The sequence below is a fragment of the Etheostoma cragini genome, chromosome 5 (genome assembly GCF_013103735.1).
Source record: "Etheostoma cragini isolate CJK2018 chromosome 5, CSU_Ecrag_1.0, whole genome shotgun sequence".
NCBI classification, from domain to species: domain Eukaryota; kingdom Metazoa; phylum Chordata; class Actinopteri; order Perciformes; family Percidae; genus Etheostoma; species Etheostoma cragini.
This window is the reverse complement of record NC_048411.1, coordinates 12,074,778-12,097,431: the sequence shown is the minus strand read 5'-3', so window position 1 is coordinate 12,097,431 and position 22,654 is coordinate 12,074,778. Positions and strand designations below refer to the sequence as shown.

Sequence of the window (22,654 nt, the reverse complement as noted above, 5' to 3'; positions counted from 1 at the left end):
TATATATACATATATATGTGTGTGGGTGTGTTTTACATAATATTAACAGAATATACATTTGGATATAATCAGGTCAGGATGTATAATCCTTAACTGAGCAATTTGCCCAAGAAATGCCTCATGATTAAAGAGTCTCAAAAACTCAACTACAAAACTCAAATGTTTTTTGCCAAGTTGACAACTGTTGATTCAATCACTTAACATAAACTCACATTTTTTTACAGTTTTTTTTTTTCAATCACAGGTAACTCCTCCTAAAAGTAGGATTAGCCTACACATACATTTACTTTGTGTAAAGTTCATTGTTCACCAACTTCATTGTTTAAGACTACGTGGGTGATATTTCAGCCTGTGGATGGTTTTTATAAATTGATCTAATTCGTTAATTTAAAATTTGCGAGGGTTAACAGTGGATTGCACATCACACCTATGGGATGAACTGTGACTTGAGATGTCGCAAATAACCAATGAGCGCCTTCTCCACGCCTCTCCTTCTCCTCTGGCAGAAATCTTTGACGTGGCAAGAGCTCCGGACGTGACACATCCGCACATCATCTCTCCTCCTCCTCCCTTCAGCTGAGGAACGCTACTCACCTCCAGACATCTGCAGGTAGTACTGGTCCTGGAGCAGAGCGAGTCCTGGTCCACGATCCGAACCCGGAGAAATAATGTGGCTGATCGCGTTGGCCAGTTTACTTCACTGCGTCTCGGCCTACGATGGGGATGTGAAGAAACTGGACGGGCTGGCGAAAGCGAGGGTGGAGGTAGAGTAACACCGCAGCTTATGCTGCCACTCATACGTGAGAATAGGCTGATAGTTGCATTTGAAGGTGCTGCAACACTAAGTACATTTTCACTCAGATTTGGTTAAACGTGTGAATGGATGTGTTTAAATCCTTATATTTTCGGTCTGGGCGCATGCGTGAGTGCTTCCTCCAGTAGAGCTGTAGTAAACTGGAAGGATCTCCATGCGGTTAATGTATAGGCTATATCCAGCTAAGCTCACAGACTGCGTAGACAACATGTAGGCCTAGTTTATGTTACAACCATAAATCGGCAACAAAGTGACAGTTCTAATTCCTATATGAAAGGGACCTCCAGTTACACCCGCAGTGATTCCTGCACAAAAAGTTTCTGAAAGTCAACCCTTCTTATTGTGAGAAACCTTGCACTGTTCCCCCACCCTGTCCCCATCACTGAAGAAAAGCATTTTATCTGTTGCCATTGTTGTTAGTCACACCTGCTACTCAATACCTGCGCCTCGGATTTCTACAAAAATGGGTTAGGCCTCCCTCCTAGAAGCCTTATCTAAATCTGTTTCAAAGGATGACACCACAACATTAGAGACTTACTAAAGAAATTTTGAACAAGGAAGCTAACCCAAACAATTGCAGCTCCACAAGGAAGATATGCATAATGACACATTTCAGTGGCTGAAATATGTGAGTTATCTTATGCCTAATTTAGGTGATGTCTCGTTTCTATGAGAGCTGCTTGTTTAATTTTTTTTCTCTTTCCAGACTTGTGGTGGATGACAGCTGAACAGGCTCAGTGAGGTAAGTTACCCCCATCAACAGGAACAAAACGGACAATACCCTGAGCGCCAGAGGCCTGAAAGCCCTGCCTAAAAAAAAAAAGAATTCTGCTCACCGAGAAACATTTTAGATCTAGAGTTTCCCATAATCCCCCACTGATCTGTCACTGAAACCAGCTTTGAGTGAAAAACATGAATCCCCACCTCTGTCTGCAGGTCAAAGCCTTTGTGGTCCAGGACATTCCTCTTTAGTATCCTTTGAGTCCAGTACACAGCTGTGACTTGTTCTTAAATATGTTGTTAAGTGCAGCATTTTCTCTCCGTGCTGATCCTTGACCTTCACTACCTCAGCCATAACCTGGTGATGAAGCACATTCCTGGGGCCGACCCTGAGCTTGTCCTCCTGAACCACTATTATGAAGAGCTGGATGTAAGTCTTGGTTTTGCATCTTATTTTTTATTGCATTTTACATGTTTCACATAATAAAAGCCCCTATTTGTAGATTTGGAATAGGATTATAGCATCTATATGATATATAGTGACAATTATGATGTACATCAGTGTTTGTGTGTTTTCAGCCTATTATTCTCATAGCCCAGGGGTTAGATCTTTGGAATTGAAGGGGTTGGGGTCTTTCTAAACTAGTTATTATATTCAATTTTAAAATACCCAACAAACAAAGGCTTTAAGCATTGTTTTTCATTAATGTTTTTGTCCACTTGGTGGCAGAACTCCACACATAGCTGTAAACCCACATCTGACTTTACCTTTTAAAGCTCTTATAGGTAATTTCCTAGCAAACCGTTGCCAATTAACACATCCCGCAGATAGGGAGCAACATGATGTGTAATGCAGTTTTCCACGCAGCATTAACAGTGACCGAAAAATAAATTTTAACCTGGCATTATCAGACAACCTGTGTGTGTCCTCCACAGCGGATCGCCCTATCTGACATGACCCGCTCTGAGATCAACGAGCTGCTGGGGGAGCTGGGCTTCTACAAGAAGGCTAAACCTGAGGACGAGGTGCCGGAGGAATTCCAATTCTCTCCTGCCAAAGACAGCCCGTTTAAAGACGAGCCCGCCTACAAACCCGCCACTTCCCATCTTGCCACAGAGAACGCCTCCTCAGAGCCCAATGCAGAAACCAAGCATACTGACCTATAACCTGTCAGAGTGGAGAAAAGTAGGGATGTCACAGTAACACTAAGCCCCAAAGCTGCTCCACGACCAGCTGGTTATTGCAGTCGATGACAAACATGCTTGTCATTTCAAAATACAACCAGCAGGTCATGCATCAGCCCTTGGACAAGGACATAATTTTAGCATCAGCAAAATGCCTTTAAATGGTCCACAGTCTGAATTTGCACATATTGTTCTTGCGATTTGTTCTTATTTTTGCAGCAATAACAACCCAACCGGCTGCTTTGTGAGTGCTTTTCTACTCTCTACACGTCTGGAAATGTGGAATTTTCTTTCCTTTTTTTGGGTCCATCATGTGTCAGCTGTCTTTAGGAGTTTTGCCTCTCTCAAGTTCTCTTGTGTGTCTGATTGCTTCCTACCTACTGTGAAACCGAATGAAGCCCCAGGCTGAAAACTGGCTGGCCTGAGGCTGATGCTACATGTTCTGGTGGGTTTGATGAATACACACAAGATGATTTAAGTTGAAGCATTGTAAAAGAATAATAAAATATTTGAAAGAAATAATCCCATCCTTGCAGTGTTGAATGTTTATGTTCTTATATCAGAGTGTAAATTTGGCAGATGTATGATTGGATGTAAGCATGTTTGACATTAAGAAATAATCCGGTGTGGAAAAAGCAAAGGTTTTGTGGAATGATTCAGAGCAATAATCCCCAACAAATGCACTCATTTCTCATATTGGTTTAATTTTAATTCACATTTAACTGTTGTGCACAGAAACATGAAATTGTGTTTTAAGCTCTTATGTACAGAACTCACTGCTCCGTGGCAGGTACGTCAGTGGGCAGCGGTGAGATTTGTCAAATTATCTCTCTAAATCTACTAAAATAGAGCTTTGAGAAATAAGTTTCATCAAAATCGTCTCTGAAACAATCAGATTTTCAACATCTTCTCAAAGAAATCTTAATTTTACAAGTGGAATAAAAATCTTCATTTTAAAATGTTTTCCTTAGCTTCTTGTTGTAAAATGTACAATTGGCAGTTATGTTCAGTCATGATTCCTCACGTTTAAACGGAATGCCGGCTTTCATCGAGCCCATGAACTTGTTCAAAAAGTGACCCCAATGCATCGTGATAGCTTGAGCTTATTGACTCACTTTAAGCTTTTGAAAGCTTAATGTGCACACTAACAAAACAACAAATGTATTTCAAAAAGATCTACTCAAGCATAAATAAGAAGCCCTCTAAAAGAGTTGTGTGCGAGTGTGTTTGGCTGGGGGTGGAAGCACTGCTGTACTCACCTTTGTGCATATGCGGTCAGTCAAGCAATAAACATCAAGCAATGATACAATTCAGCTGTAGACTACCACCCACTGCCTTTTTCTTTCTACCTGAATAAGAAACTTGTTTGACTGCAAAGCATTTCTGCTGTTATATTATGATGAAACAGTGATAGAAGAGAGGTACAATGTTCAAATAATCTGAAACATTTTCTCAGTAGCAATGTAGAGTTCAGAAAAGTGAGATTACTTATACCAATGAAGAAAGAACATACCGGTACTAATAACTTAATTGAAATACTTCAAGAATTTGGTATAAGTTAAACAAGTACCGAAATGAATGCAATATATGGTTAGGTGTATTTTTCTCGTTCTGTGGAATTACCAACAGAAATGCTAGCGAAAAAGTGTAGCAGAAAAATGGAGGTATAAATAACTTAAAGAAGAAATACTATACAAATATTTCTCTTTTCTCTCTTGCTGTGTTTTTCAGTACACTCGCAATTTGACAGTTACTGCATGTTAAATATTGCAGAGAACAAAAAAGTAAAATTTTGAAGCTTTAAAAGGTAGTGTTATAAAAACGTTGGCGGTCTCTAGCTGGAGAAAGGTGTACTTTACGTGAAAAAATGAATACACATCACTGCTGCCGAGAATAAAAACAAGCAAAACCGACAAACTATCTCCGTGTCACTCACACAGACACACACAGACACAGAACACCCCCCCCCCCCCCCAACTTGTACATCAGAGATGAGCAACTCTGTGATGCAGCCTGTCGATACAGAGGTGAGTCATCAGGTGAAGATGGAGCTGGTGAGGGAAGGAGACGGGGGGGAGGGGGGGGGGGGGAGGATTAGGGGTGATGCCACGTCAAGGCTGAACCCTCACAGAGCACAGGTCAGAGGTCACAGGGCCGACCCATGGACATCTCGTATCTGCGTAGGTGGTTGACCAGAGACTGTACGTAGGTGAAGACGCATTTGGAGTCGGGTTTATTACCCATGATCATCATGTCCTCCACTTCCAGCAAAGGCATGCAGTTGGCGTAGCTCCTGAGGAACAGCATACAAGAGAGTGTGTATGAGAAAGAGGAGGATGAACAGACAGGATGGTAGAGGACCTGAGATGGAGCAGAGGGAAGGACATTCTCTTCAGATGTTTATTCATATTTAATCTCTTGATAATTAACCAAACTGGTCGCATGCGCGCACACACGCACCTTTCTTTGTCTCTGTTTTCTCTGAAGAGCAGTGTGGAAACCCTTTAAAAGCTCTCTATAAATAAACTTCAGAAATGCAGCGCATTTCAATAAACAGATTTTAGGAACAAAGACCTCACATGTGAGCTATGCAGCGAGTGACCACAGGGCGGCATTATATCTCCATATACAGTCACAGAGATCCCAAACAAATAGAGCGTAGAGTAACGGGAACAGCACGAGGGTAAATCCCTCACATGAGAAAATTAATGTCAACTACATAAAATCAATTCTGTTTTTTAAGGAACTGTAGACATGGGGTCATTCTGCACTCTACTATTTACGCCATCGTCAAAATTCTTCCCAAGCATTAACACCTGTAAATTCATATTTAATTAAAAGTCAGTGGACAATAAAGCCTTTCTGTTCTCTGCTTTGTTTCTTAACTTCTCTGTTTGAAACATTGTGATACGGCAGTTCCTTTTAAAGTGTTGAGCTGCAGATTGTCCTGGCTCTCTGCCTGGGCCATAGTCTGACTATGCAGAAATGCACACATGGACACACACACACACACACACGCATACCATGTTTGGTACTTTGGACCTCAGTAGCTTCAGATTAACATGAACGATGAAATATCCAAAAGTGTCCAATAAAGGAGTTTTCTGAACAGCCACGTTTCAATTAAATCCTAGCAGCTGCTTAAAACATGCAGTCACACCTACTCATACACACATCCTGTCTCCCAGAACCAAAGTAAGGTTCCTTCCTAGGTTTGCCCCCTCTCTCACCATGGGTTCAGTTTTAGGCGGGGTGCGACTCTAGGATGAGTTTTTGGTTTTAACCAGGCCCTTCGTCACCAGACCTCTGTAGAACTCCTGCAGGTACGTATACACACACTTCCAATCCGGCTCGCGCATCTTCACCATGTCGTCCACATCCAACAGCTGGGGACAGTCCACTAGTTTCCTGTGCCCGCACCCAACGGGTAGGGGGGGAAGAGAATGAGGACAGGAAGGAAAGGATAACAGATAGAAACAAAGAAGAGAAGGAGGAGAAGGGAGAAGTACAGATGATAAGAAGAAAGAAGGAACAGGACAGAGATAGTGGACATAGTGTGGGAAAGAGAGGAAGGACAAGGGTGGAAAAACAGATAAAAGCAGTGAGCAGCCAAAAACAAAAAAGATTCAGGGTGAAGAGACAGAGGGAGAGAGAAATGACACAAAAAGAAACAATAACATTACATTCTCTGTGTTCACAAATATATCCATGAGTTGACATGCTTCATGAACATCATGAAAGGTACATTATGTGGCAAACACACAAACACACACATAAGACAAAACAAAAAGTCAAATGAGCGTCAGGTGATGCTCATTTAGCCTTTTTGTTTGTTGTTGTTTTTTTCTGTGAAACTTTTGACCGTTTTAATATGACTATGTTGTCAGAAACACAATACACAATGAAAAAAACAACAAGGATTCTGCAAAATAAAAACTAAACAAAGACAACCATTTGGTGACTCTAAAAACAACACAGTGGTGCACAGGATGGAGTGTTTGTGAGAGTGTGTGTGTTGGGATTCCAGATAACAGCAAACTGCTGCGAGGGTCAGGAGTGCCCAGGGAAGTGAGTGATAGTGCAACACAAAGGTGGAAATGCGGTGGCTGTGCTTGGATGACAGTCCGGTGTTGAGAGCATGAATAATACATCATATCAGCATGGACATTATGCTACTGGGAGCATGTGAGTGTACACATGTACACATGCACACATGTATACACGCAAACACGTACACATGTATACACGCACACATGTATACACGCACACACACAAAAAGGTGGGTGGGGGGGCATTACAAGTCAGAATGGTGTGATGTAAGAGGGATGAGAAACAGAGAGGAAAAGGAGAGGATATTAAGGGTAAAAGGAGAAGAAATGTTGAGGGCATAGCCAAGAGCTTGTCCATTTGTTTTTTTAACCTGGTGGTTGTGTTTGGGCAGGGTTTGCTCATGGGTCTCTGGTTTAGAAGGGATGGAGGGTGTCACAGCGGTTACTCATAGTAGAGGACAGATGGAGAGTAGAGGTTTAGAGGTGGAGTAATTAGAGTAGTAGCCTTGAGGTGGTTCAAGACACCTGGGAGAGACAGGAAAATCATGTCTTTCATCAGTGCAGGAGCTTCCATGTGTTTTCCGTCCGTCTCTGTACTTCAGGCTCAATTAGATGTTGGCCAAACTGAATAAAAGCTAGAATGCGATTTTACAGAGAAACAAGAGATGGGTGTGAAAAACCTGTATGATGCAAAGAAAGGAAAATAAATGTTTGGAAAAATGGCTTGGATTGCTTGAATTTCATTGAGCATTCACTCCACGGGGACCTTGGTTGGAAGATAGTGTTTCTATCTTTAAGGAAAGCTAAGCCTGCACGGAGCTTCTTCTGCTCCTCATATTCTTCAAATCTTTTCTTCCAAGCGTAAGAAAAATGAAGGCTCACTGCAGTGGATGTGGTTTCTCCAACAATGCTCTCACTTACAGTCAAAACTTAATGACAACAGAACTGATGTGGTTAGTGGACATGTTACTCGGACAAACCTGTTTTTTTTGTGTGTGTACTCACTCTGCAGTGCTGAAGGCCACCTCAAAGTTTTGCCTGCGGTTGCTGGGGCTCAGGGAGGCGTAGTCAAAGGATTCAGGGAAAAAATTGTGCACCAGGGCACAAAATGCCATGCCATTACTCCAGCTGGATGAAAAATTCTGAATATCCACATGCTGAGGGAGAAGACAAATTCCAAATGGAATGAAGTGATGGAAAGATTCCAAAAGTAGAAAAATATTAACTTGTCTTAATCATCAATGTTCAGCTACAGCCTCACTGGCTGAAATCACAGATGAGCACTAAACACACAATGGGTTGCCATGGCGGGTTAGCTCACCTCATAGGAGCGGGTCTTGGCACGGCACCAGTCGAGCAGCATCTGCTTGATGGAGTTTGCGTTGGGTACGCCAAAGCTGGTGGAACGCTGGACCTGGACCTTGTTTACTTTGGCGACAGCCTGATTTCCAGGGCTGAAAGAAGAATCAACTTTGTGTTAATATTTAGCAGCTTCGACCTGCTTCTTTTCTTTCTTTGGTAGTGAGACCTCTCGGTTTATCCTTACCCTCCTCCTTCCTTCTCCAGCTTCTCTATCATGGCTTTGCGGGCCTGCATGGCCGAGGTCTTCGGCAGAGTCTGAGCCCTCGTCAGCTCCTTGCGCCTCTCCGCCTGCCTTCGCTCCACTGCTGCTAACCCGCCGCTGCGAGACGATGTGTCATCCTCACGATCAAACACGCTGAGGCAGGGACACGTACAGCAACTTAAGCTGTGAAAGTCCACAGATTGTAAATGTAGTGTAATTACTGCGCTGATGTTGACCTACCTGCCCACTTTTTTGCTTGTGTTGGAGGAGGAGGAGGATGATGATGTGGAAGAACTGTAGCTGAATGATTTTGACTGGACTGTCCCTCCTGAGATGATAAACAAAAACACAGACATATCAACGATATTGGTGACATGACTGTTATAACTATTTGAATACTACTAATGAATTTGAAGAAAAATAAAATAATGACTCACTGTCTGTTTTCTGCACATAACTGGCCTCGACGAGAGTGCTGCGTGTTGATCGGCTCCCATCATCTGGAAACACAAACAAACACTTAAAATTACGTACATATTGGACATATCTGTTTCATAGCTGTCAGTATCCTTCCAATTTGTTTTTCATCTGCTTTTACTGTTAACGTTTCCCTCCTAAGATGCCTTTTGTGCCTTGCAAATGTGAATAATAAGTCACTGTGAGCGGTTAAAATACAGGTTCACAAAGTGTTCAAAAGAAGGTTTCTGAAATGCAGGAAGGAAAGAGAAAAGAAAAAAAACTACCAGAAGAAGCAAAGCGGTCCGTCTTGGTGACTTGACTGAGTTTGGAGCCATCCGCTGACTTCTCCACCTTCCTCATCACCACCTCTCCTGCTCCGAGACCAGCACGGCCTTTCTGTGTTCGCTCTTCTCTCTGCTGCCGGAGCTCCTGCAGACGGGTGTCGCGCTCCTTTTCTCTCTGGTCTGATGTGGAGGAGAGGACAGAAGGGATAGAGAGAAGGGACAGAGAGGTGGAGAGATGATGTAAGTGGAAAAAGAGGAGGAGGAGGACAAGAGGTCTTAAACAAATGGATAGCATATCATCTGACTGCCACAGAGATGGTCTAAAACAGGGCTTCCAAATTTGAAGCGATTCATTTAGGGATTTGTTTTGCACAGTACCGTTAAATTCCTCTGAACACACAAACACCCACACAGGGGAGGCTCGGAGCTGAGCCAAAGCTGTCAAGTAGTATGTACTGCGCAAGCATCACAGATCAAAGAGAGCAAACACTCTCTGACCGTCCTCTGTGGAAGGCTGTGCCAAGTTCAACAAAGTCCTGAATACTGATACCTTAACCGCTGCAGTGCAAAGCTTTTACCTGAGAGTATGCATTATTGAAACTTAATTTGCAGTGTTTTTTTTTTGCCCTTTTTATGTTTCATGCCACTAAGTGTTCTGAACCTTTACAGAGCTGGGAATCAAATACGGAGGTTCAACTGTCTGCCTAAAGCAACCAGATGCCTGATGAAACCCTATGGCGAGTGCTCACAGCAAAACAGAGAAAACACCAAATGTGGTACATGTTTAGGCAACAATGTTGCAGCACACTGAGGTGAGTGGGTAACCAGGATTCATGCACTAATAAAACTTTCAACAAATCCTTCATCACCCACCACAGAGGTCTAAGAGATAAACTGTTGTGGTCCGACAATGACAGGACGGTGCACACAAAAAGACAAATGCAAGCAAGTATCAATTGTTAATGCACACTGCATACCAACCTAGCCTACCTATCTCCTCTTGAGTACATCCCAGCTTGGCCTCTGAGGGCAAAATGGATATAAATCATACAGAAATTAAAATCATCAGGCTTGATTATATGTCTACCTTTGATGATTTGAAAGAAAGCAGTTGTCATGATAAAATGACAGAGCAAAAACATTGATGTGGTTGGAATACCAGGTAGAAGATTGTTATTACCTCTCTTTCTCTTGCGAAGGTCTCTCATGGCTGCACGGATCATCTTCCTCTCCTCAAAGTCTTTTGACTCATCAAGCTGTGGAAGAAAAAAAAAAAAACACAAATGGAAACAATGAGGTCAATCCTAACAAAAAGCCAACAAAGCGTGGCTCTGTTTCTGCATGCAGATGTAACATAGCATTGCGCATACACACAACACCACGACTATTCCAAACACACCCTCACATAGTGAGACATTTAGTGTTAATACACAAACATTCTGCATGACTGGAGCTGCTGTATTTGTTACAAAGTGGTGCTTTCAAATCTAAATCACCCAGAATTATAACTTGGATGTGAAGTACCATTTTGTCAAGGAGCTCTTCGTCCTCGATAGCAGCCAGCTGTTCTTCAGTCAGTTTTCCGGAACGCTCGTCGAGTTTGGCCGGAGCGCTGGAGCCGTTGGGGATGGCCGGGACGTGACACGCCACCTGGGCAGACGGTCCAGCTGAAAACACCTGCTCAGACGCCATGACGGGCTCGGTCTCCATCTGCACACGTCACATTACACAAAAACACACAGCGTGAGCAAGAAAAAGTCTTAGATTACATTTGTTTTCGATATCATAATATTGTCTGGATTTGTTGAGTGAGGTTGTATCATGTGCTATACTATTCTTTATTATATTTAGTGTGTTAATACTTTTTGCATTGTCAGTTTTGTTTGTGAATTTATATATATGTTTGTGAGTAATTTTGGTTGTATTTATTGTCTTTTGTATGTATTGTTTGGACCCCAGGAAGATTAGCTGTCGTCTTGGCGTCAGCTAATGGGGATCCTTTGAAATAAAAAAAAAATAAATAAAATAAAAAAAAAACATACACACAGACATGCAACAAAAAAAAGCACAGTTACATAAATTAATTTCATTTTCTATGGTCATTTTAATTCATGCAAACTGTGACCATAGTTGGACATGTGCATTGTCATCTGAGAGCTTGTGCGGGACGAAACCCCTAACCTGGAGCTCAGGCTTTTAAGGTGTACACTTATGAAATAAGCATTGGTTTTATAAAAACAGAAAAAAAACAACAACAAAAATAACTGAAGCTTGCTGACAATTAGGACGTGACAAGCACAAGAGGATTTTGGTTAAATACGCTGCCGCCATAATAGGCCTGAATGTGTGAAGACCAAGACTGCCAGCTCACCACGTCTCATTTCTTCCATGCCAGAGAGGGTGACAGTGAGGACATGAGAGGGAGAGCACCCCTGCCAAGTTACTGTTACTACAGTTCATGGAGTGTAACGGACACACTGAGTGTCTAAATGATACAGAGCTGCTGTGAAGCAAACATTTATGTGACAGGTACGGTACAACATTATGGCTGGAAGATGGGAACAATGCATTAGCAAATATAAACTCTAAGGAGAAGGTATGTACACCAAAGGAGTGGTGAGCGTGGGAGTGAAAAGAAAGCAGGGCACCAAGAGAACATAACATTAAAAGGTTGTTACCATAAATCCTACAGTTTTTTTTTTTACATTTTCATTACATATGTTGCTGAATGGCTGTGGTAGACTATGAGCTTTGGTTGTGGCTTTAATGCTTTTGTCTTAACTGAGTGCAGGTCCAGATTTAGCTCAAGACAGCTGGCCCGGTCCCTATCCACAGCTGCCTGGCCCTCCTCCAGGGCCAGGTCTCACCAGGGAGGGAGAATGCCCAGCGCAGCAACTGTATTGTGTGATTACGGGTGGCCAATGGTTTTAAGATTTTTTTGGACATGGGACAGAGTGGACTGAGAGGCACTTGACCGACAAGGAATGTTTTGTGACCCAACACAGCCAAACAAGGCCTCTGATTGAGGCAATAAGGGAATGTGAGTGGGGTGAGAAAAATCCCAGATAACCTTAGTGCTCAAGTCAAAATTTAATTCAGCTTCAGGATAGTTTTCAGCATCCGAGTAAATGCTCTTTTTATTTAGTTCTTCTCCAATGAGAGAAGGGCTACAATCCTGAAATGTTTTGATTCATCCCTTAGACCAGCAATACAGTCTCCACCAGCAGAATTACATGAAGCTCATATGGGAGAAATAGATGATGTTGCACCAGGGCAAAAACAGTCAGATAAGTTCACCCCTCATTATCACAATTACCAGAGTAACATTTAAAAGAAGTCCATCACCTTCACTGGAACAGTTGATTGGCAGACCCAGCTTTCTTTGCAGGATTAGACAGGAATATGAACACTGGCTGGCTGAATAACTGAAGATAATGCAGCAAATACTCAATAGACATCAAAATGTCACCAGTGTATACAAACACACCAAAGGATTTGTCATGGGATTTTAAGAGTACATAGAACAATCAAGGCTAAAGATGAGGGCCGAGTGGTTAACCTGTTAGTCCTGAAACTGTGCATCAATCTCTAGAACGGTACATAAGTATCGTGTACCATGTCCATAAGACCTTAAATCCCATTCTTGGTCTGAAGCCAGACAAGTAAAACCTATGCATTCATGGCTACTTTTTAGGAAAAAGAGTTCGCGTTTCTGCCAAAGTGAACTTTATGGATGATCTGAAAAGGCAAAATATAGGTCAGATGATCTGAAAAGGCAAAATATAGGTCAGGGCCACTGTTACTGTTAAAACATGGTCATTTTTTTCAACAGGCAGTGTTTTCACTCACACTTGCATGTAGAAACACATGAGTGTCGGGCTCAGAAAAGCATGGTGTTGAAGGATTTGAATATCACTGTGACAGACTGAAGTGAAGTCCTCCACATAAACACAATCTGTAAAAACTGACTGACAGCTGAGATGGCCTTTTTTTTTTCAAGGATAGAATGTGAGATTAAAACCAATGGAAAGCTAAGAGCGATGGAAGAGCAGGTCAACAAGTACGTGAGAAAGAACACAAGAGTGTCACTAGCATGGCACATAAAAGTACTCATGGCTAGCTCCACATGTATTGTCAACACTGGAACAAAAGACATAACCATTCTTCATGCAGCTTTTCTGACTTACAAAGCAGCCATGATCAGAATCATTAAGAGAGAGTGGTACCGTGCTCTTGTTGCAGGAAATGTTTGCCATCACAGAAGGAGCAGAGAGAGAGCGGCGGGTTGCAAAGGTGGGGGGGTGAGGGACAGGTGAAGGCTCTGATTTCTGAGGTATGATTGTCCCAGTAGGTACACAGTCTGAGTCCTGGGGGCACGATAAAGGTTCCTGGGGTATGCTTGATGGAGCCTCCAGGAGAATGCTAGCTGCACTGGATGGAGAATCGTGTGGAGTACAAGATGAAGTATCATGTGGCGCTTCAAGTGCAGTGTCCTGGGGTGTCCACGCTGGAGGATCCCTGCATGATGTTAGAATACCACTGGATGAGGATTGAGAATCTCTGGATGATGTTTTGTTTTTACATGGAATTGTAGGTGAGCTTTCCCTGCTGGGCACTTCATGCAGTAAGGTATCAGGCAGCCCCATTGCCTTGCACAGGGCCTCCACTTGTCTCACCAGGCTTTCTTGCTGAATCCTCACTCTCTGGTTCTCCTCCTGCAGCCTGGCCAGGGCCTCGGCCAGAGGACCCACCTGAGCGGCTGCCTCCTCAAGACGGGCATTCACTTGGTTCCCAAAGGCCTGCAGGTCCCTATGGATCTTCCCCACTGCACACTGTAGCGTTAATTCAAATTTCCTCTGGCAAAACTGCTCCTCTTCATCCTTTGCCTCATCCTGGCCAAGCAGATCACCAATCACTTCTTCCAGGCCAGACTCGGCACAAGCGCTATCAGGGTTGCCCAAAGCCTCTGAAGCCTGTAAGGCTAGGGGGAAGTCCAGGTTCACTCCAGGCATGGCCAGAGCAGCCGCACTCAATATCACACTGGCCAAAGTCAGTTTTAATCCCAAAAACTTAAGTTGGGGAGTAAGATCAGAGAAATCAAAAGGTTGTGGTCTCAGATGGGAGTGTAGGTGTCCTCTCGGTCTGTCGGTCTACGGAGACCTTTCATAACAATGCACGTTATTTATACCCCCGAACAAATCTCCCTTATTTACTGGCCAACAGCCTGAGAGCGCAAGGAATCCAGTTTCCCAGGCAGCAGTAGCCCCACCTCCTTATTTCCAGGTGCCATGGACATGTCTATATAGCTCCTGGCCCACCATCATCCCACTGAGTCAGTCCTGGGGCACTGGTCGAGGCCAGAGGGGGAATAGTAGTGGCAACAATTCAGAAAACTCTCCCCTCCCTCTTTGAACTTTCCTTTTATTTAGAGCCATTGCCCTTCACACCTCGACTGGCAGGCGACAAGGGGTTTATGTGTGAATCAAGGCCTGGGCTGAGTGGAGTTACATGTTAGGGTTTCACGCCTCATAAAATCGCTTTCTGACTAAACGCAAGTAGGACTAATCATGTCAGTTGTGTTGCATGGCTGTGATTCAAGGCAGAGGGAAGATCAGTCCATGAAGGACAACGTGCTTAGGGCCATGACACAGCACACAGGGTGACCAGTGAGGGTGAGCTGGGGTCCAGTTCTCCACACCTCTCAGCAAGGATGTTGGGAAGGTCAATGCAGCCCTTCCAATATTTAGTTTTAAGCATTAAACTGATTTTACGAAACAGAACACTTGACTTTAAATAGCTGAAACTTAAAAATTAAATGTCTTGACTGTATAACCAATGTTTTTAATGATCTAAACACATAAACACAGCGCATGAATCTAAGCTCAAAATAACCCAGGCTGGCAGAGGGCAACAGTGTTCTCTCCTGGGATTAAGATAAGCAAATCAGCTACCAAAAACAATTGGACTTCGAGGGAGAGAAATGTGACTGGCAGCAGGGAAACTGGGTCAAAACCCAAGAAGGACATGGCTCTAGTGTTACCGAGCATCAAAGTGCTAATAAACTTTCCCCACAGTATAATAGAAAGACAAGGAGCATGACAAATGAAGACTGAAAGTACTTACACACAACAATTTTCTGCATGTATATGGGTCTGTATTTCCGATTATGGTAGAAACTGACATAAACTGTATCTTTACTCTTATGTATGTGACCGTGTCTGTGGCTACGGTCAACCCTTTGCCACTATGTTACAAAAGATATTATAGAAAAGATTTTCCAAAAAAATAATAGCTTCCAACAGTGCTAAAAAATAAAGCAATGCAGAGATTTCTGTCTAAAGAAGAACCAACATAAGGAAGACAATCTAAAACGGCAATAAAACATCATCCAGACATTAGATAATCTCACATTTTTTTCCCCTCAGTCTGCGGACAAAGCTTAAATCTGTGACACATGTGAACTGGTTGGGTAACCAGCATGTTTCATGGATCAGCAGTATGTTAACAATGGGGTCCTTCTTCCTCCGTGCGACATGAGACAATCTTTCACTGACCGTGGGCTTGTGTGTCCATCTTCAACGCAGCAGCACTTTACCAGTGTGACCCAGAGCTTGGCAGTGATCGCCATGACCACTATCCTGTCATCACTCTGGTAATTAAGCTAAGGCATTGTTTATATTTGTGTTCAAGCCCGAGCCCCAGACGTCGGTATGGACGGACAGCTGAGATGAATATGAGCAGCTGTGACCACTCGGAGGCATCGATATTCAGCTGCTGGCCTTACCTGTCTGAAATGAACTCCCATTGCTGCACTAAACACTACAAGCATCTTGAACTTGCCCTTAACTTTATCTTAATGTTGCTTTCAGAATAACAAGAAGCAGCTCCGTCTCTTTAGCTCACATTTGTCCCTCATTGTTTCAAAGTCTTTACATTGCTTATTTTATCTCAAATGTTTCTCACCACTGACTCTCAAATAGAATAGCGGATTGCCGTTGCCAGAACAACTTGCTTTATTGGAATTTTAAAAAATACCATAAAAGAATATAGGGGACGTTGTGAGTGCTGAAGTTAGACCACACCGAAGAGAAGCCAAGACCACCCAAACAGATCAGAGTCCCAGACAGGAACCAGTGTGGTCAATAAACAACAATCAAACACCAAACAGGAAGAACATATTAAAAGTCAAGTTACACCACTTTGATATGTGAACACCCTCATAATGAACATATACACTAATGTGAATGGGTACTTGTATAAGCTACTTTCACATGAATCCTCTCCTGACCTGTCACACAACCTTGCATTTTGACTAAACCAGGGAAAGTCAGAGGAAGAATTGTCTCTAGATCAGTCTGAAGGTAACTAAGCTGCTTCCCCTCTGGTGGATGCTGACCAATCTCACCTGCCAAGTCACCCAGGCTCAGTGTTTGTACGGGAAAACATGAGCAGGTGAAATATCAACAGTCGGCGTCTCGAATGACAAGAAGAGAAAGACTTACTTACTGTCGTAGCCTTGTGGTTCATCAATGAATGCATTCATGATGGGTTTATACAATGATGATGCAGTTGTTTGGTTAGCCATGTATGTGAATCTCAACCTTGCAGTAAGCAGGATAGCAACTATTTAAGGCTAGAATAAGGATTGTTGACTGGCTATAATCCATAACAGTGAGAGGTCCTGGGAGGAAAATAAACTATTTTAAATGAAAAAAGAAGATTATGTGATGCAGACAGCATTTTGTTCTTTTAGCATAATTTAAAATACATCATGTTTAGTAATGTCAAACCCATGTTAGTACACACGCAAAGACGTTACCTGCATGCCGTTACGGTAAGGTTGTAGCAGCACTCAGCTCGGACAAATATAAACATCATCTCCTGCAGAATCTTTATCCACTTCTTCCTACAAAATCCTTTTTCTACAAGGCTTTGCTGTGGTATCTTAGTTTGTACCTGCCCTTGTGTTTGTGCGTCTAAACAAGAGCATAACTGATGGAGTCTCATTCCAAAACCTTAAATTTACCCCGCAGCCTCGTGGAGCCTCCTCTCAGCCCTAATTAACCAGCTCCCTGATCCCATAGCCAGATTACAGCAGCACTAGACAGAGGGGCTGGAATACACAGCCATTTAAGAGTACACAGGACACCACTTTTCCTCTCCTGACCCTCTCAATTCCCCACTCTCCATTCATCAGGACATTTCCTTTCATGGAGGAACAAGGTGGTTATAAGGAATGAGGAAAATGGGAGTTTAACTGTTCTCCCAGAGGTCACCCGGAGACGGGAGGGGATTAGTTAGACTCTAACCATTCCTGACCTATCACAGTGTGCAAATTAAGAAGGCAAGAGCTGAACCTTTAGGTTTTGGCCCCATGAGAAAAGAAGCAATGAAAAACTTGTGTAAACATGTGTTTTGATGCAGCTGGAGAGCAATCGGTGTGCATGCAGACAGACAGGTGTGATTGGGGACTGAGATAAATCTCAGTGGGTATGTGCTGCTGAGAGAAAAACTAGGAATGCCCGGAGCACCTCCCTCTCCCTCTTTCTCCTTCACATACCCTACAAGGACAGATGTCACTGGCTACCCACTCTGTGTTTGATAAACACTGTTCTTCCCTCTTCTCCCTCCTTTTTCTCACACTCTGTCTTTCTTTCACAGTCTCGACTCACTTACTTCTCAGGCCTTTATAGGTGATTGCTGTGACAGGGACGCGGCAAAAACACAGCAGAATTCAATTGAGTCGGTTGGGAATGAAATAGTAGATGAAAACAAAGTGTAAATGTTTAATTGGAAGGAACTGGGAAAGTGGTTTTGGTATATGTTTGTCAGGTTCTGTCTCCAGATTCTCCAGAGCCTCGAAGTTTTAGTCATTTCCAATAAAATAATTAGCAAAGGCAGACTGTACCTTGATGGAGGATCCGGAGGAGAAGCTGGAAGAGGACATCTTGAACGGTGTAGCTCTGAGGCCAAGGGTCAACTCTGAAACAGACACAATGAAGAGACAAATTTATATGGATTCTATGTATAAAACATTTCATTTCAGGTAGATATAGTCCACAGCTATAAGAATAATAAGAACAATAACTGTCCCGGCGCCCAAATGCCATATTGTGGCCATTACTCAGTTACATAAGATGCCATAGCCATAGTGTCATAAACCACACTGTCTCATGTCTGACGAGAGATAAGCGAGAAAATGTAGATGACGCCACCTTTAACATAAACAGCCCTCTTCATTCGCCTGCAAGAGTGCGCAAATGCATTTCCTTGTGACCTGTTGTCAAGCTGTATGTTAAAATACAGGATTGATGCACACCAGGTCAGCATTGTGTACATTTAAAGCTATTGGTAGGTACTTTTGAAAGAAACTGGAGACATAACCCCAGCCTTTGCTCAGTGGGAGACAGGCAGGTTCCCAAAAAAGGAGCTCAAAACCATTAAAGCAAATTGATCTGAAAAAAAAAAAACTGGGGGACCCTCATGAAGGAGCCCGGTGGGGCTGCCAGAATATGTCGGGGGTGTTGGTTGTAAGTAGTGTAATCGCACAGGTCCAGCTTGAGTCTTAAATAAACAGTTTGGGTTGGAGGTCTCGGTTGCTGGGAATATCTGAAACTTAAGACGTCTTGTTTGGACAGACAGTAATCGCAGCTGCAGCAGCTCTGCTTCTGAAACAGACTCGAGACAGATTCAAGCTATTCCTGTTTTTGTTTAGAACAATTAATGAATCCCTGCAGGTACCGTTTGCACTATGAGTATGTACTGTGTTGAGTATGTACATGTACAGGAACAATGTGTTTTTAGGAGACCGTACCGCTGCTAAACATGCCTAATAATAATTTGACAATAAAGAAAATCACACCATCTAAGTACTATGCCACTATGTCGCTGTGGTTCTCCAACACCTACAAAAAGATACATATTTTAGTAATTAAAAGTTGCAAGTTTTTTAAAGTGTGACGTGACTGATGAATGCATTACTTTTAAACAATTCAAGGTGAGCAACCGTGTTTTGATCTTCTGCACAAAGATATTTAAATATGTTCTTCCTTCATCAGCCACCATGCTCCAGGGAAAACTGTCCTGCTATTTCGTTCAATAAAAGTTATTTTCACGGGACGCCCCAATGGCCGGCCTAGAAGTTAAAGCTGGCTACACATGATGTGTAGCCGTTCCCTTGTTTTCCTATGGGGAGAGCGGTGATGCCCAACTAGGCGCAGCGCTACCCTTGCCGTCGGAATTGTCGCCGTGGGCTGTGCTTAAAGTTCAAATTATTTCTAGTGCTTTGCAATATGGAGAAAATTAAATATCACAATATTTTAACCAAATACCTCAATATCGAAACCGCACCACTATTGTAGAGTTGACTATTGGTGCTTTCACAAAATCTTTACACAATGAGATTTTGGACAAATCATCATTAGTAATGTGGTCACATGGTAATGGTCACATAATGACCAAGTGGGTAAAGGCTCATAATACAACAGTCTGGTAAGTTCAGAAAATGACATAACTTTACTGTAATGCAGCCTTTATTTTGTTCACTTTTTCACTCATCATTACACATAGTCTAAAATAGTATCTCACCTTTGTCACTGCGTTTCTTTTTATTCTTAGGTATGTGTGATATGTGTGTATGTGTGTTTGTTGTGTTACGGTTGTCTTGCAACTGGAGGACTAAAATCTCCTTAGGGATGAATGAATGAATAATCTATCTATCTATCTATCTATCTATCTATCTATCTATCCATCTATCCATCCATCCATCCATCAAAAGACACCACTTATGCCATATTAATCTAAGACAATATCTAGTCTTATGTCACAATTTCGATATAATATCGATATATTGCCCAGCTCTAATTTCAACATTGAGCTAGTTGCCGCTGATCTTTCAAGGCACAACCAATTCCAGAACGTTCCACTACTTTTGCCGCGGATCCTATGTAGGATGTTTAAGGGGCTGAACTGCTACATCCCTGGTTTGCATCGCCCCAGGAGCCTATGTTGCATGCCCTTTCCCATTGTACCCACAGTGTCTAGAACTGCTTGGCCACCACTGGTTAACTCGGGATTTTGGTTTTAATTTCTTATCAGGCAAAGTAATCAATCAACAGGTTTCTCATCTTTTTCTCATTTAAGTGCGCACACAATGAATATCTACAGCATGGAACAATAAAAACACTGTACTGTGTTGTTCTACTAGGCTTATTCAGTTGCACAGTAATAGTATTACGATTCAGTCTGGCCTGAGACAGCCAATTAATGTTTCCTTTGTGTCAATACACTTGCTTCTGTTGACTACTGACCTCACGCCCTCCACACTGCAGCATCTTGCCCACTCTGTAACAAATACCCTTGAGTACAATCACACGGTTTTATATTCAGTCCTAACAGCTATTCCCACACATCCACGCGCTTTGCATCATCCCACTTGTGACAGATTCCTTGGTGCCGGTTGCCTCCCACAGCGACTGGGATTCCATTTTCAGGAAGGGTTGCTATTACCAAGCAAAGCCATATAGAGGGTACATTTTTATTCCTAAAGCCTGAAATGCAGTGGGCTGCAGATCGACATGATCTACCACCTCCATAAAGAGCCTTTAAAAGGTCAATAAATATCAAGTTTCACCTAAAAAGCATGGTACAATAAGTGGTTAAAGAAACATTCTATTGTCATTCCAATCCTGAAGTAATAATGCATCATGTGAAGAGAGTTATTTGAGAACTGACTGAGCTAGAGTTGTTGGGTGGTGCTCCTACCTGCTCTCTGTCCCAGAGCATTAGAGGTAATGCGTGGGGTCATGTTGGTGATGGGTATGATGTTGCCCAGAGGGGAGGACGTAGAGGAGGTGGTGGTGCGTCCATCCTTGATCTCGATGGTGAGGAAAGTCTTCATGTCCGGGTCTGCCTCTCCTTGGGTGACCTGCTGTCCAGCTGCTCTCCCTGGGTTACTGTCTTCCTTTGAGTTACTGGAGGCTTGCACATCTTTTTCAGCTGGATGCCTCGTCCCACCCATGGAGTTCTGCCATTGGCTAGCTGAAGACAGAGGTTTGTTAGCCACACCTCTTGGCTGAGGTATGGCCTGACTATGGGATGCGGCAGGCGTGCGGGAAGTGGAGTCCACACATGGCTCTGCTGGCCTGTCTCCAGATGTGCTGAGGGATGCTGCTGTGTGTGTAAACAGCTCAGTGGCTCTGGAGAGATTTGTCATGTCGCTATTGCCGGTGGTGGTTCTGTTCCTCAGAGGAGCTTTCTTCAAAGCTGGGACGCTTGGGCTCTGGCTGGGCTCCGTGAACTTACGCATTCGATCACGTACAGAGTTGGTGCGGTTGAATTGTTCCAATATAACATCTTTCTTCTCAGGTGCTGTAAAGACATAATGCAGGAGGGGATTTAAAATCACAGAAAAACTCAGTCTTCCACTATTCAGGATGAATTCAGCATACTTATAGTATCTCTTGCTCTCATCATCAGTTCCTCCTTCACCTTAAAAGTCCTCTTCAAATCCTATTCCTCTTTTCCTCATCTCTCTACATTTTGACCCAGCCCCTTTATTTTACTTGACTTAACCTCCCCCGTTTCACCGCCTTTCAGTTTCTATTTTTTGGACTTTTCAGGACTTTTTATCTTCCACTCATGGATATTTTTCATTCTCTGATCCCTAATACTGTCAGATAATGCGCACAAAGCTCATGATTTGGCACAGACCCTCAAACGGAAAAAAACACTAGTCATTAGAGGAGAAGAACTGAGGTCATCCTCACAAAGAAAAAAATGATGTGCTGCTCAGAAGGAAAACCACAGTTTATAGAACAATAGACACAGAAAAAAGCACTGTCTGTGAAAAAGAGAAAATTATGTGAATTATAACACGCTCTCTTCCCAGCACTTTGTCCTGTAAGTGGCGCTTTACAGTCCCACTAATGGCTATCATTGTCTCCATATACTCCATAGTCCTGCAGGCTATAAACCATCTAGTGTGATATTATTACAGACTTAAGTTCCCCTGATGAAGATGACAAATGCAATGTGATTGACCATAAACCAAACCAAATGAATTTGTGCATATAGTTATAAAAGAATATAAGAGTTATAAGGTATCATTTTCATTATTAATACATATGTTGATTCTTTTTTACAGTTAAAAATTGAATCTAGTCTATAAAAACATTCATTGTAAAAAAAAAAAAGAAAAAAAAAGAAATCGCAATTCTTTCAGAGCCAAGAATATTAAACATTGCTTGTGCTTTTTCTAAACATTACTGACCCCAAACAATGATGGAAAAAGAGAGATGAAAAGAAACTTTGGAAAATTTATGTTGATTTATTTTCTACCGATAAATTAGTTAAAGACTAAGAGTTTGAGTAATTTCTTACCCGAATTCTTTTCTTTGCCTCGAGTGAGAGGCAGATCGCTGTTAACGGTCATCTAAAAAGAGGGGAAAAAACAAAGAAACATAACAATCAGAAGATGACGTAGAGACGATTAAGGGTTAACATGCACTGTGCCTGGATTGATATCTACAAAGCAGCTATACTGAACAGCTCCATGTTTAACAGGGCGGCAATGCACACT

The 22,654-nt window shown here is 42.6% G+C and overlaps 2 protein-coding genes across 8 annotated transcripts in view; one reads left to right on the top strand and one right to left on the bottom strand.

The window, feature by feature from the left end:
- The first annotated feature begins 494 nt into the window (after window positions 1-494).
- selenom (selenoprotein M) lies at window positions 495-3,238 on the top strand. Its single transcript, XM_034871772.1, has 5 exons — window positions 495-764; window positions 1,521-1,556; window positions 1,751-1,785; window positions 1,886-1,964; window positions 2,471-3,238. The coding sequence occupies exons 1-5, from the start codon at window positions 669-671 to the stop codon at window positions 2,699-2,701; spliced, it is 477 nt and encodes a 158-aa protein (XP_034727663.1). The 5' UTR covers window positions 495-668; the 3' UTR covers window positions 2,702-3,238.
- A 165-nt stretch (window positions 3,239-3,403) lies between these two features.
- The window catches only part of smtnb (smoothelin b), a 49,082-nt gene continuing 29,831 nt past the window's right edge, over window positions 3,404-22,654 (bottom strand). For 3 of the 7 annotated variants that reach the window (XM_034871749.1, XM_034871750.1, XM_034871756.1), the window contains 13 exons: window positions 22,456-22,507; window positions 20,839-21,444; window positions 17,984-18,057; window positions 10,600-10,785; window positions 10,256-10,331; window positions 10,057-10,098; window positions 9,076-9,255; window positions 8,770-8,832; window positions 8,573-8,660; window positions 8,315-8,485; window positions 8,090-8,222; window positions 7,774-7,925; window positions 3,404-5,012 (listed from right to left, as the gene is read on the bottom strand). In XM_034871749.1, coding sequence (XP_034727640.1) covers window positions 4,859-5,012; window positions 7,774-7,925; window positions 8,090-8,222; window positions 8,315-8,485; window positions 8,573-8,660; window positions 8,770-8,832; window positions 9,076-9,255; window positions 10,057-10,098; window positions 10,256-10,331; window positions 10,600-10,785; window positions 17,984-18,057; window positions 20,839-21,444; window positions 22,456-22,507 — 1,977 coding nt within the window. In that variant the 3' untranslated portion in view covers window positions 3,404-4,858. Of the gene's footprint in view, window positions 5,013-5,949; window positions 6,128-7,773; window positions 7,926-8,089; window positions 8,223-8,314; window positions 8,486-8,572; window positions 8,661-8,769; window positions 8,833-9,075; window positions 9,256-10,056; window positions 10,099-10,255; window positions 10,332-10,599; window positions 10,786-17,983; window positions 18,058-20,838; window positions 21,445-22,455; window positions 22,508-22,654 lie in introns of all 7 variants that reach the window. The other 4 variants (XM_034871751.1, XM_034871752.1, XM_034871755.1 and 1 more) reach the window with 4 other exon arrangements.